Source organism: Capra hircus, chromosome 5 (assembly GCF_001704415.2).
Source record: "Capra hircus breed San Clemente chromosome 5, ASM170441v1, whole genome shotgun sequence".
Lineage (NCBI taxonomy): Eukaryota > Metazoa > Chordata > Mammalia > Artiodactyla > Bovidae > Capra > Capra hircus.
The window spans coordinates 55,666,721-55,680,888 of NC_030812.1; the positions used below are offsets into that span (position 1 = coordinate 55,666,721).

The window sequence follows — 14,168 nt, forward strand, 5'->3', positions numbered from 1 at the left end:
TGCAGAAGTATAAGGGCTGCATCTGTGCACAGCCAGGTGAAAGCATGTGCACTTGGGACATGTTAATATATGGATGTCACCCATGTTAGTTGTATGGCTACATAGAACATTGATCTCTCTGACTTTGCCTGTGTGACAACACAAGTTAGCAAGTATGAGATACTGCACACAAGACCCCAGTGAGTATGCTGGCCTCTTGGACGTATTCTAACCCAAATGTACTCAGTTCTGGGCATGACTGTGCTCACGTGGGTCTACGGGGCTGCAACATCTGCGTATCAGGCTGTAGCTTTGGTGGCTCACCACCCCCAGTCCTGCCTGGAGGCAGAGTGTGAATTTGGGGTCCAGACTCAGGTGTGTGGTCCCCCTGATGTTCTGGGGGCCCTACCTGCTGCTTCTTTTCTATTTCCCCCACCCACAGCCAGCTTCCCTCCACCTTCCCACCCCATGCCACCCTTTCTCCATCTTGGGGGTCAGAGATCCTAAGCCATAAAATAAATTTTATTTCAAAATAACAAAATAAATAATCTACTGTACACGATCTGAAAAGAAAGACGCTCTAACTGCTCAGACAGGTGCTGCGGCCCAGCCCCCAGCTGAGGGAGACCCTGAGTCCACCCAGGCCTCCCGAGGGGGCCGGTGAAGGGGACCCCACACCCCCTAGAGAGGGCAAGAAGGAGAGAACGCTGAGGACTTGGGGGGGAAGACAGGGGTCGGGGGCAAACTGCAGCACTTGTTAAATTAAAGAAACAAACTAGAAGCACAAAAATGGGGGGGCAGAGGGGGAGGAGCATGTCCAGTGTCCCAAGGCCCCCAGATCTGGGGGAAAATGTTTCTGTTTTTAGCTGCTGGACCCTCCCAGAGAAGTCCCCCTTTCCCCCATGTCCAAACTGAGTCCAACTGCTCATGTCACTGGTTCAAACTAGAGAGAATGGGAGTGTGCTGGGTAGGGGAAGGGGGACCCCAAGTGCCCTGGGGGCAGAGTTCTCGCCTCCTTGCTCTAGGCAAGGGGGAGGGGGCACCGTGCTCCCTCCCTGTGTCCTCTGACCAGGCCCCTGCTCGTTATTGCTTGAAGCCCCATAGTCCTATGCCCATGGGGCAGTGGGGGAGGCAGGAGAAGGGCAGGGGAAGGATCCAGGGTCGTGACTAGAAGCCAGGGTGAGAGTGGAGGGGTCTGTATGAGCCAGAAGCCTGGGGTCTGAGGACGCCAGTCCGCCCCTCACTGCCGGCTGGCCTCAGCCTCCACTTTCACGCTGTTCCTCCGACCTTCCACCAGCGCAGGATGCGGTCCTGGGGCCGGGCATCGGTCCAGAAGCCCCTCCTCGAACTCTGCAGGGAGAAGGGCCAGGTCAGGCGGCTGTGGGGTAAACGTCGCACATAGAAGCGGCTGAACACAGAGACGGGGCGGAGAAGGCTGCGAGGATGAGCTCGGTTTACTGACTCCGGCCCACTTCCTGTCCGGGGCGGGGCCGGGGTTCCATACCCAAGCGTGTGCGCCCCCCACTCTTTCTGGCTGTGTGTAGCTCTCTGTCTCTCTCTGTGTGTGTCTCTCCTTCTCTGTCTCTCCCGCCTCCGTTCTGCTGGAATTTCTGGTTCTGTCGGAGCTGTGGGGGCGGCTTGGCTCTGACCTCTCCCCCTCCCCCCTCCCCAGGCTCTGCCACCCCCACTCTTCCCTGGCCTCCTCCCAGGCCCCACCCACCTTGCCAGGCCCCCCAAGTTTCTTAGAAGCCAAAACAGGGGGAACACAGGAAGTCAGCCTCCCAGCTCCTCCTCCAAGAAAAGCCCCCCTCTTTCAGTCCCCACCCCCACTTCCCACCCACGCACAGTTTAAAAATACCAAGCTAGGGTTGGTGGCTTTGGCTGCTGCGTCACTCTCAGCCCAGCCGATGCCCAGCCCTCTCTGCCGGCCTACTTGCCTGCCCCCCTCCCCATCCACACACAAAGCATCCCCCATCCCCTTCAGGCTCTTCCAGTTCCCAGCTGGCAACCCCACTCCAGCTCCTCGCCTGCTCCACCCTCTTGCATTGGCCCAACTTCCAGCCAAGCTTCCGTTCTTGGTGGCTCTCCTCTTCCTGCTCCCCTTTGTCCCCTATTCTCTGTCTCCCTGCTCCCCTAGCTTCACCCTCACAGATTAGGGGTTGGACTCTCCCTACTGGGAACAGCCCTGCAGGGCCCCCCTCCCCAACTCAAGGCCTGCTGGCTGGAGCCCCACCGTCCTGCCCTCCTCCTCCCAGCTGGCCCCAGGACACCAGGATTGCTGTGTGGGGCCTGGGTAGTGGGGTGCCTGGGGACAGCACTGCTTGCTGCCTCACCTGCGAGAGGCGGCTTCGCAGGCACACAGGGGCTGAGGCGGCCCACGCGGTCATGGGAGACGAGGCGGGCTAGCCGCAGCCCCTCATCCATCAGTGTCTGCTGCAGGATGTGGCGGCTCCACAGCCCGTGGGCTGGCAATGCCAGAGGCAGGTCAGCAGGGGGCGGCGTCAGCCTTGGACATGACCCCACAGCTGCGGGCATGGGCACGGGTCAGGTAAGGGACCACAGCAACAGAACCCCCACCCTCAACCACACAGCCAGGCCCAGAGGCCCATGTCCACTGGCCCCTATCCGGCCGGCCTCCCAACCCTGCTCCAGGCAGTTGCCTCCTGGTGCCCTCCTCCCGTGCCCTCTACCCCCACAGTAAGAACGGTTGTGATACATACTCACCCTGCAAGTGCCCATCCAGGCTCTCCCCAGACAGACTGGCGCTGTCTTCCTCCAGGCTGGGGCGGAATGGGGGAGCATAGGATTCAGGGCCAGGAGGAGGCTGCTGGATTTCAGAGTGACTTTGTTCTCCAACCTGTGGATGCCCCAAATAAGGAAATGAGGACTGGCAAGGGAGTGGGCTGGGGACGGCTGCCCTAACCCCCGATCTTTGCCCTGGAAAACCCACCTCTTGTTTCAGTTTCTTCAGTGGGGGGCCTCCCAGTTCTTCAGGGTGGAGCCTGCAAAGATTGAGAAGAAGGACAAGGACAGTGAGGCTGGGGAGAGACACATGGCAGACACAGAATCTAAAATGCAGTTTTCAGAATCTGGAAAGAAGCTAGCTAAGCAGGTGTACCCCGCGCAGGCGCCACTGTTGCAGGGGGTGAGGGGGTCTGAGATGGATGGGAGGAGGGGCCAGACCTCAGACAAGTGGAGAAGGGGCCGGACCTCACACATGTGGACTTGGTCAAAGCAAGGCGGGTGGGAAGCAGGATGAGAGGCACCTGAACAGGAAGGCAGGATGTGACCCAGCTCCTAGGCACAGGAATCTGATAGAGGAAGAACCTAGAGAAGGGGGTCTCACCTGGAACCCTTCAAGGAGGACAGGTAGGTGCTCTCTCGGGCCACTTGGCGGGACAGGGAGAAGAGTTCCACCCTCCGCAGTAAGAGGGTGTTGTCCCTCATGCAGAACTGGGCAGCAGCCTCGTTGATGGTTAGCTGTAAAGAGGACCACCAGAGCAGTCAGAATCCTGACTCACCCTTGCCCAGACCTCCTCCCACCCCTTCTCCATCAGACAAATGAGACCATCCATCAGATGCTTGGTTGGGTTACTGACACTACCAGGAGTTTCCTGGGGGAGGAAGACAGAAGGCAGCACCCAGAGCTTCCTATGAATGCCAGGGACCTCCTCCAATCCTGTGGGGTCCTGGGTGGCATGGAACTGGACAGCTGGCCTCTTGCCTGTGTCTCTGCATCCCCCTCAGTTGAGCAGGGAAGCACAGTAGCAGCTGGGGTTGGTGGAGGAGGGGATCAGGACTTTGGGTCCTGGTCATGGGGCAATGAAACAGACTCGGCAAATGTGAGGATTCTCAGAGGTAAGCAGGTCAAGCTCTAGATGTCCCAGGCAATCCTGGTAGGCTGGGGCCCTCACCTCGTGCAGGCTGAGCTGCTTGCCCTCCCGCCGCTTGGAGTCAAAGCGGCCGTAGATGATGCTGTACTTGCGGATCTCCTCTTCCTTCTGGCTGTCATTATCGTCCATCTCAAAGATGTGGCCCACACTCCGTGCCAGCTTCTTGTTCAGCTTCAGGAGGGATGTCACCTCCCCAGCATCCCCCCTCGGGAAGCTTCGGAAGATCCTCTCCACGCTCTCCACCACCATGCGCACCATCTCTGGCTCCAGTCGATCTGGACCATTCCCAGTCCCAGCTGCTGCCAGGCCCCCAGCCCCAGTCCCCTCAGGGCCGCCTCCCCCTGCTGGTGGGGAAAACGGGGGTGAGCCAGCCTCCTCTTCTCCTCCTGCCCCAACATCAGACTCTGGAGTGCTCCGGCCTGGCCAGATCCGGGGGTCCCCCGCCCCAGGGCCCCCAGGCAATGGTGACAGCTTCTCTCCAAGTTCAAGGGGGCTCTTGGGGCTAAAACTGCGGGCACTGCCCGCCTTTTCCCCCGGGCTGCCATGCCCATTGCTCATGCTCCCTTTCCGGGTCCCTGCCGTCTCAGAGATCTTGAAGAGTGGGATGCTGGAGACAGGCACTGCAGGCACAGGCTGGCTGAAAAGCCCTGGGTTGGTGGCCCACTCTCTCAGTGCCTTCTGCAGGCGTCGGACGTGGAGGGGCTTAGTGGCCATGCCCACGAGCGCCATGATCTCCAGGAACTCCTCCTCCCCCGCCTCGCACAGCTGCTGCACGTCGTCCCCTCCCTGCTGGATGAAGGTCTCGTAGTAGGAAAGAAGGTTGGCACGCTGAAGGACCCGGTACAGCTGCAGCTCCCCCAGGGTCCGAGGCAGGGCCATGGCTCGGGAACTGGGCCTGGGAAGGAGGTGCACAAGGTTGGGGGGGACAGTCAGTGCAAGTTCCCTGCTGGGTACCAACCCATCCTCACAATTGTCTTCTCTTTCCTGCCTGCTTCTCTTCCCCTCTTTCGAATGCTCTCTCTGCTGAGACTTGAGCACAGACTAGGCGAACCAGCCACTGCTCAGCAGCAGTGCTATCCCAGACTGGCTAGAAGTACCAGAAGCCAGATTGGTCTTTGTGGGAGTCAAAGGCTCCAAGCTCCCCCATCTTCAGCTTTTACTTTTGTGGTCTGGGGCAAGGAGACCATGAGTATGAGGCCAGTCAGTACACCCCTGGATTAGCTGGACCAATGTCTCTTCCAGAACACCATCCTCACCTTCCACCCTACACACCTAACAGTCTTAACAATACAAAGTTAATGTCCACGCTGAGGTGAACATAGGACCCTTGTCCTCCCTACAGGGGAAACTAGGACCACTGCTGGCCAGCTTTATTCCCTGGTGGCATCCTGCTCATGTGGCTGAGCAGGAAAGGTGTGGCCTCTTCCCCTGCCCTTTCTCACTGTGAGCCAGGCAGACCATCCATCCTCTGCTCCCTTTTCCCACCCCTGCTCAGCTTTTCCCACGGCTTAGGCATTCTTTGCACCTTCTTGCTCTCTCCCCAGGACCTCCCCTACCTTCCAGACTGTCCAGGGCCCCTCAGTTGGTCCCTCTCCCAGCAGTGACCTTCCCACCTGCTCCATAGATAGGGCCATCCCTTCAGCTCAGGCACGGGGGAGGGGAGGGGTGCCTCAATTGTTCTGCTCTGGGGCCCGGTGCGCCCCCACACACTCCCACAGTGGTAGCGTCTGTGGGCGAAAACCGCCGGGGGGGGCCTCCCGCCTACCCTTCTCTCCTTCATTTTTCCACCCACATCTTCAAGTGTGGGGGAGCGATTCAAGGCCTCTTGAGGGAGGGGTTGCACATCGAAACTCCCCTCCCCACTCTGTAAATAAAGCTACAGAAATGAACAGACGCCTAAGGCTTGCCCCGCGTCTGCAAAGCTCCTCTGATGCTCTCTTGGTTCAAAGGCGCCGGCTTATCCCCGATCCCGGAGCCCCGCGCTCGGTACCAATGACGCGCTGAGCCAGCTGAGCGGCCCTCCGCCGGCACTATTGTCAGCTAGAGCCCCAGGGCTTCCCCTGCCGCCTGGGAGCCCCCGCATTCTTTGCAGGGGGCTCACATGCCAGGTCATGCCCCCCAAATAAACGGGCAATGCAGAATTAGGTACTATTCTTTCTCTAGTCTCTCCAGTTGCATCAGATCTCTGTCTGCTCTCAGGGCCCCCTAATTCGAAGACGCACCCCCTTTCCCTCAGTCTCCACCCCCCACCCCCGTCCTGCTTCCCCTCGTCCTCTCCTCGACCTCCGCCCTCCGGACCCCTCTCCCGAGTCCAGCTCCACCCATCTCCACTCCCCGCCGCTTCCCTTTGCCCACTAACTTGAGTCTGGGCTGCGGAGTCCGGCGGGCGCTGTCCCCTCCGCCCGGCGGCTGCTCGGCTGTGGGGGAGGCAGCTCTGTGCATGGACGGCTGGAGACTACCCGGGGTGCCCTTCTCAGTGCCCGGCGTTCAGCGCCTGCTGCGCGCTGCGCTCTTCCCCGCGCGCGAGGCCGTGTCCGCCGCTGTCCGGGCTCCGTCCCTCCCTCCACGTCTCCTCTCTCCGAGCCTCCGCGCCTCTGTCTGTGCCTCTGCCCCCCCCCTCCCCGGCTGCGCTTGCCGCCTCTCCGCGCCTCCGCCCCCGCAGGACGCACGGGGAGCGAGGCCCGGCGCAGCGCTGGCTGCCGGGCGGGCGGAGGGCGTGGGCCGAGCCGGGGGCGGAGGCCGGGGGCGGGGGGCGGGCGCCCGGGTCTCTCCGCCGGGCCGGGGAGACGCCGCGGCGGAGAGACGGAGAGAGGCGGAGATGTCGGGGGAGGGGAGGAGTGTGGAGATGGAGGCGGGGGCGGGGACTCAGCCCGGGGCGCCGAGTTGGAGACTGAGGTGACCGAGGCCGGGCTGTGGAAGGCGGGCTTGGGGATCCAGCGGGCGGGGCGAGGTCGCTCCGTGCCGCCCACGCCGGATGCACAGCCGGCCTTCTCCGCGCCCACGTACCCACGTGAGCGCCCAGCCGGCGACATTCTTACTCCCACTCCCCCTTCCCCTCCGAGAGGAGAGCGGAGTTTCACAACCACGCACAGGTACACAAAGACACCGAGCAGCGCAAAGGACGGGCACACGCGTCTAAACAGCTATGCGGACGCCTGCTGCCCACACTTGAACCTCGCGGTGCTGTACTTGTAAACGTTAGGAGTGAGCCGGGAAAAGTTGTTGGAGACTCGGGGTGCGCGTCTCCTTTCGTGCGTCTGACTCCCATAGAGAGTGCGCTTAAGGCAGGTCTGTGAGCGTGGGGCTCCGCAGGAGTCTCTTCCATCTCCAAACGCACTTTCCCAGCCCCTAAAGGAGCTGTTTGAAGAGGCAGTTCTCGGAAACCCAGGCGCCCTTCCATCCGGGCCTGGAGTCCACGTCCAAGTTTGGGAAACAGGAATGGGCGGGGCTTGTTAGAAGCTCCACTTAGACGCGCGCCGATTACAGTCGCGACGGGTTTTGCTAGATCATAGGTCAGGCAGGCATGGGAGAGGTACCCCGCCTTCCTCTACTCGTCGCACCCTATTTGCTGAGGATGGGGACCTGTTCCTGGGAAACTGTTGTGGCAGCCCTGGGAGAGAGAGGATACCCTTTCTAGGGACGTCTGTTAGGGCACTTGGCCCGCAAGAGTCCAGAGTTAGATGGGCAGCAGGCCGAGTGTGTCCAACGTGGCTCCCTACCGAGGAGTGGGAGGGAGGAGCTCCTTCGAGGAGCCTACCCCTCTCCGAAACCCACTCCCTACCCCCTTTGTTTCTCCCAGCTCCATCTGGTTCCCATTACACTCCCGCCCACGGCTGGGAGGGCGGACAGGCGGGGGCTCTGAGCGCCCGGCCCTGCGGCACTAGGCCCCGAGGAAATGCAGGAGGGTGGGGGGAGGCGGCGGGAAGCGAGCCGGCTGGCCTGAAGGAAGGTTCCCCCTAGTCCAAAACCTCGGCCCCGCCCACCCTTCTGCACTTCTGAGTGGCCCGGGGCGGCCTGGAGTGGGTGGCGTGGGTCAGGGCTGGTTCTACATTCCGGCCTGGCGAGGGGACCTTTCGGCCTTTAGTGGAGGGCCGGAGAGGAGGGGTGGGGGTGCATCGCATCACCGGGGGGAATTTCGGTAGCCCAGATTCTCTTCTCCATTCCATAATGCCACAAACACGGGGGTGGGGAGTGATAGGAACGAGCTGAGTCCTCCGTCCCGCAACTGGAGGGCGCGGCGACACGAGGTCCCTCCGGGGTCATCCCCGACCCTCCTTAGGTGTGTGGGCGCCCCTCCCCCATTCTCCTCTCCGGTTATTTTAGACCCTGGGCTGCCAGCGGCTGGCCCCGGGTTTCCACGTGCCTCCTCCCTCCCTCTGCCCACGCTCCCCGTGACGCACATCCTCCGCCCACGCAGCCTCTGCTCAAGGCGCCCCCCTCCCTCCCACCAGGCCCTCCTTGGGGCGGTGCCGAGCCCCGGGATCTGTGGGGAGTCGCGGGCCCGCGGGGGAAGAGGGCGGAATAGGGAGTGAAGCAAGGGGGCGGCAACCGACTGGGCGCTCGGCCTTGGGTCCCGGCCCAGAAAAGAGAACGCGGAAGGGACCTGGTCCTGGGGCCGGTACTAGGCCAGAGAGGGAAGAGGGGAGAAAAACCCCGCGCACTGGGCCAGCCCATGCCCCTCGGGGTCAGGAGGAATCTGTTTGGGTGCGACCGTGTGTTTGAGAGTGAAACTCCCGAGTGTTTGTATCTTTGTTTCTCAGGGTTGTCGTGAGGTTCAAGTGAGAGTGTATATGAAAACTGTAAATTGTGAAATGCTCAGAAGCAAATTTAAGACCCTGGAGAAGGAAATGGCAACCCACTCCAGTATTCTTGCCTGGAGATTCTCATGGATGGAGGAGCCAGTCCGTGGGTTCGCAAAGAGTCGGACACGACTGAGCGACTTCACTTCACTCCCAGTTTGTACTTCTGTACCCCGAGGTTGTGTATCTATACGTTTCTTTACCTCTACTTGTGTGTCTGTGTCTCTAGGTTTGTGAGCCCCTCTGCGTGGATTTAAAAATATGTACATTTTAAAAACCATTGACTTGTCAAGCCCCGCCAGAGGCCCAGACTCCCCCGCAGCCGGAGCTGCTGAGATGTCTGTTCTTCGCTTCCCTCCCACTCCTACCACCTCCAGCTCCCCTCCTCCTCCCTTCCGTTGAGAACAAGGAATTTCCAGCCCTTAGGAAATGGAGAGAGAAACAAAAAGACCAAGATTAAGGGAAACTACGGAAAAACAACAAAGAGACAGGTGCGGGATGATTGACAAAGAGGTGCATCAAATTAAAAAAAAAATAATTTCTTCTCTTTTTCTCCTTGATATAGGACTTCCCTGGTGGCTCAGGCGGTGAAACGTCTGCCTACAATGCGGGAGACCTGGGTTCAATCCCTGGGTCGGGAAGATCTCCTGGAGAAGGAAATGGCAACCCACTCCAGTATTCTTGCCTGGAAAATCCCATGGACGGAGGAGCCTGGCAGGCTACAGCCCATGGGGTCACAAAGAGTCGGACAGGACTGAGCAACTTCACTTTCACTTTTCTCCTTGAGCCCGGTGTTCCCCAGGGTGGCTCAAGCCGGCTTCTCTACTGGGCTCACCTGCTTACCCCCTCCTTCCTGGGCTGTGTTCTCAGAGGGACACAGAGCTGAGCGGTGGGTCCCATTTAATCAAGTTTAATGCTACACTGATCTCTTCCAAGAAGGGAAACTATCCTCTAACAATTTTCCAAGAACAGAGGAAAAGATTATGAAGAAAGTGGGTGGAAGAGGAGTGAGGAAATTGCTAACCAGAAGGATTGTCATTACTAGGCACGAGTAGATTTGCATCTAGCAGACTGCCCTGCTCACCAACGACCGTCCCCCAAGTTTTCACCTGGGCGAATGCAGCACAAATGTCACCTTTCTGGTCCCTGTTCTTCCTGCAACTCCTCTAGGCAGAATTAATTCCTCCGATCCCTCAGTGACCCCCTCCCCTCCCCTGGCCAAGCCTCTTTGTACATGTTTTAATTACAGTTGATTGTTTCTATCTCTAGCCTAGGACTTCTGATCTGGTATCTGGTGGGTCCTCTGAAATGAGTGAGTTGATGATGCTATTTCCAGGCCTGAGCAGCTTTAAAAAGGGCAGTTAACCCAGAGGGGGCTGAACATGGGCAGAATTGTTCAAGTGGTGACAATTGTTTTCCATGTCTCCTTCCTTTTTAAAGTTGCCAGTGAGTCTCACAAGTCTGGCTCCTTGGCCTTCTAATGTTTGCTATTTTGGTAAATTAATTCATACTCAGGTGCTAAAGGTAAAGTCTGAAGTCCTTGCTGGTAACAGAAAAATATGTTAGAATTGTAGTTGAAGTATTGTCCTTCAGTTTAGTCATCTCATCAGAGATGCTTCACCCTCAAAGACAAACCTGATTTCTGTGTTTAAGGAGCCACATAGGTAGTGGGGGAGGTAGACACATAAACAATTACAGTATAGTGCAATAATAGGGCTACAAACAGTGATAGAGGCATGGGGCAAGTGATATTTTCTGCTTGGGGTTGTGAGGGGCTGGTTGAGACAGGCATCCAAACGAGGTGATGATGCGGCCTAGAATTTTGAAGTATAAATAGATTTCCAGGAAGAAGGGAGAATCAAGTCACAGAAAACAGAGTTTAAATTTACATGGAAGTATGAAACAGAATGATACATTGGAGAAATGAGACATTGTTCATTATTGCTGGATGGGGATTGCTGGTGATTAAAAAGGAGCCCTGGGAGGTGTACAAGGCCATTTCATTTAGGATATTCTAGACCAGAGCTGCTCAACCTATAGTAAAGGACAAGTTTTTTAAAAATTATTTATCTACTTATCTATATATTTTGTGCTGGGTCTTCATTGCTGTACTCGCTTTTCTCTAGTTGTGAAGAGCAGAGACTACTCTCTAGTTGCGGAGCTCGGGCTTCTTATCGCAGTGGCTTCTCTTGTTTCGGAGCACAGGCTCTGGAGCGCAGGCTCAATAGTTGTGGTGCACCAGCCTGCTGCTCCACAGCATGTGGGATTTTCCCAGACCAGGAGTCAAACCCACAGCTCCTGCATTGGCAGGTGGATTCTTGACTACTAAGCCACCAGGTAAGCCCAGGACCAATTTTTAAAGCAATTTAGAATCACTATAGAGTACACTACTCTCTAAAAAACAGTAATAACATGAATTATTTTTTAATCCCCATTTTATTAGATTCAATAAACATAAAATTTTGCTGTTAAATTGCTATAGAAGTTTCTAAATGCCTACACTTAATTTCTGAAATTGTTTCATTGCAGATTGGTAACAAAATTTGGACAAGATTGTTGGATGGCATCATCGACTCAATGGTCATGAATTTGAACAAGCTCTGGGACATGGTGAAGGACAGGGAAGCCTGGAGTGCTGTAGTTCACAGGGGTGACAAAGAGTCAGATACAGCTGAGCGACTGAACAACAAAAATAACAACAAACTTTGAGTGGCACTGTTGTAGTTAAAATTTGTTTCTTTTATTTAAGTGATAAGCATATGAGGTACTCAGTGAGCACAGAGGATGGCCTTGTTTGTGTTTTTATTTATTTGGCTGTGTTGGGTCTTGGTTGCAGCACTTGGGATCTTCATTGCATCATAGGGGATCGTTCACTCTGGGCATGAACTCTCTAGTTGTGGCTTATGGGCTAAGCTGCTCTGTGTCATGTAGGATCTTAGTTCCTCAACCAGTCATCAAACCTGTGTCCCCTGTATTGCAAGGTGCATTCTTAACCACTAGACTACCAGGAAAGTCCCCAAATTTGTTTCTATACATCTGTATTTAGGTGATATTAGGACCATGGGCCATAAAGTATCACAGGAGATACCATGGAACCATAAAGACTTTAACATGGGAGTGACATGGTCAGATCTGTATTTAGGAGTGGTATGGAGAAAAGGTTTTATGGATGTTAAAACTGCAGAGAGGTCAACTTGAAGGAAACAGAAGTGCTCTGAGAAAGAGGGCAAGGTGCTAGACTAAATCACTGGTGCTGGAGATGGAGAGGAAAGGACAGATTTAAAAGATGGTCATCAGGGCTTCCCTGGTGGCTCAGAGGTAAAGAATCCACCTGCCAATGCAGGAGCCATGGGTTCTATCACTGACCCACGTGCTGCAGGGCGACTAACCTTGCTCTGCAACTATTGAGCCCGTGTTGAGGAGCCCAGGAGCCACAACTACTGAAGCCCCAGGGCCCTAGAGGCTGTGCTCTACAAGAGAAGCCTCTGCAGGAAGCCTACACACAGCAACTAGAGCATAGCCCCTGTTTGCCACAACTAGAGAAAAGTCCACACAGCAATGAAGACCCAGCATAGTGAAAACTCAAATACATAGAGAATTATTTTTCAAAAAAAACTTAAAAGATCATCATTGGGTAATATGAATAGGACTTGATGATTGGCTAAAGGGTTGGGGGAAGAGAAGAGTTTAGAGTAACTCTCAGGCTTCTGGCTTGGGTGACTGACTGGATAGAATGGAGCATCGTCATCAGATAGGCACCATCTGCAGTCTTTTTCCTAAGTTAAGAAAGTTATGGAAACCAAAAATTTTCATATCTCTTTTGACTACAAAACCTAATCTGACTTGAACTTACTTTGTGGCGGAACTCCTAGCTTATCAAGGCTGTATATTGTCATCTTGCTTATTTAATTTACATGCGGAGTACATCATGTGAAATGCCGGACTGAATGAAGCACAAGCTGGAATCAAGATTACAGGGAGAAATATCAATAACCTCAGATAAGCAGATGACACCATCCTTATGGCAGAAATCGAAGAGGAACTAAAGAGCCTCTTGATGAAAGTAAAAGAGGAGAGTGAAATAGCTTATTAATACATAAGGTTATTTATAGTTTCATTTATGCCACTTTCATTTATACCAATGTGAATATTCATCTCTCATTGCAGAAACATTAATTTGTTTATGAGGTACTGTCCCAGACCCCACTGAGATTGCTGGCTTATTTATTGCATATGCACCATATTACATTTCTAAAATCCAAAAAATTCTGAAACACATTTACGATCCAGATTTCCTGCCCCATTTACTCATCAGCGTTGGCCTGAGTTTTTTTGGCTATTTGCATAAATCAGATCCACCTGCAGATAATGAATATTCATTGAAGTGTGTGCTATAGACTCTGAAGATGATTCTCAAAGTGTTTTGAGCAGTGTTCATATTATTAAAACAAGGCTAAAAGCTTCTTGAATTGAGTACCTGGAAGTGACGGAACTCATTTGGATGATAAGGTTTAATGTGTTTATGGACAACCAGTTTTATTACTGTACACTGCATTTACATATTTTAACAGTCAGTGGTGGGAATTCTCCAGAGGTCCAGTGGTTAGAACTCATTGCTTTCACTGCCAGATCTGGGTTCAATCCCTGGTGGGGGATTGAAAAAAAAAAAAGTCAGTAAATGACCCTCTGGAATTAGTTCCCCTGTTCTCTGGCCTTTGTTCAAAACCGAAGAGCAAGCTCTGAATGTTAAGAATTTGGGACCTGGTAGAAAATGAAGTATGTTTGTGTGTTGAGGGGTGTAGGTGTATAAATTATTTTTTAAAAGTTTTAGACTTACAGAAAAATCGAGAAGATAGTACAGAGAGTTGTCCTTTATTCCCCATCCGGTTTCTACTGTTACTATCTCACATTAGTACTGTGTGTTTACCACCATTAATGAACCAGCATTGATAACATTAACTAAAGCCTATCGTTTACTCAGATTTCCTTAGTTTGTACCTAATTTTTTTCTATTTCAATTTTTTTTCTATTTATATATCATGGATCCCATCCATGATACCATGTTACATTTGGTTTCCATATTTTATTAGGCTCCTCTTGGCTGTTAGTTTCTCAGAATTGCCCTGTTTGTGATGACTACAAGGAGTATTGATCAGGTATTTTGTAGGTTGCCTCTTTGTTTTGCTGTATCACACATGGCTTGTGAGATCTTATGGTTTTCCCACCAGGGACTGAACCTGTGCCTTCGGCAGTGGAAGTGGAGAGTCATAACCACTGGACCACAAGAGAAGTCCCTAGTTTACCTCTTTATCTGAAATTTTTAAGTGGCTTCCCTGGTGGCTCAGATGGTAAAGAATCTGCCTGCAATGCAGGAGACCCAGGTTCCATCTCTGGGTCTGGAAGATCCCCTGGAGAAGGAAATGGCAACCCACTCCAGTATTCTTGCATGGAGAATTCCATGGACAGAGGAGCCTGGCAGGCTACAGTCCATGGCATC

At 54.3% G+C, this 14,168-nt stretch overlaps 1 protein-coding gene across 2 annotated transcripts; it reads right to left on the reverse strand.

Annotated features, from left to right (window-relative positions):
• On the reverse strand, positions 481 to 6,682 carry NAB2 (NGFI-A binding protein 2). Of its 2 annotated transcripts, XM_018048052.1 has the most exons (7): positions 6,232 to 6,682; positions 3,894 to 4,767; positions 3,326 to 3,459; positions 2,930 to 2,981; positions 2,704 to 2,836; positions 2,313 to 2,504; positions 481 to 1,329 (listed from the first exon to the last, which is right to left on the reverse strand). In XM_018048052.1, the coding sequence occupies exons 1-7, from the start codon at positions 6,312 to 6,314 to the stop codon at positions 1,220 to 1,222; spliced, it is 1,578 nt and encodes a 525-aa protein (XP_017903541.1). In that variant the 5' UTR covers positions 6,315 to 6,682; the 3' UTR covers positions 481 to 1,219. The 2 variants fall into 2 exon arrangements, with proteins under 2 accessions (XP_017903541.1, XP_017903542.1); XM_018048053.1 differs by lacking the exon at positions 2,313 to 2,504.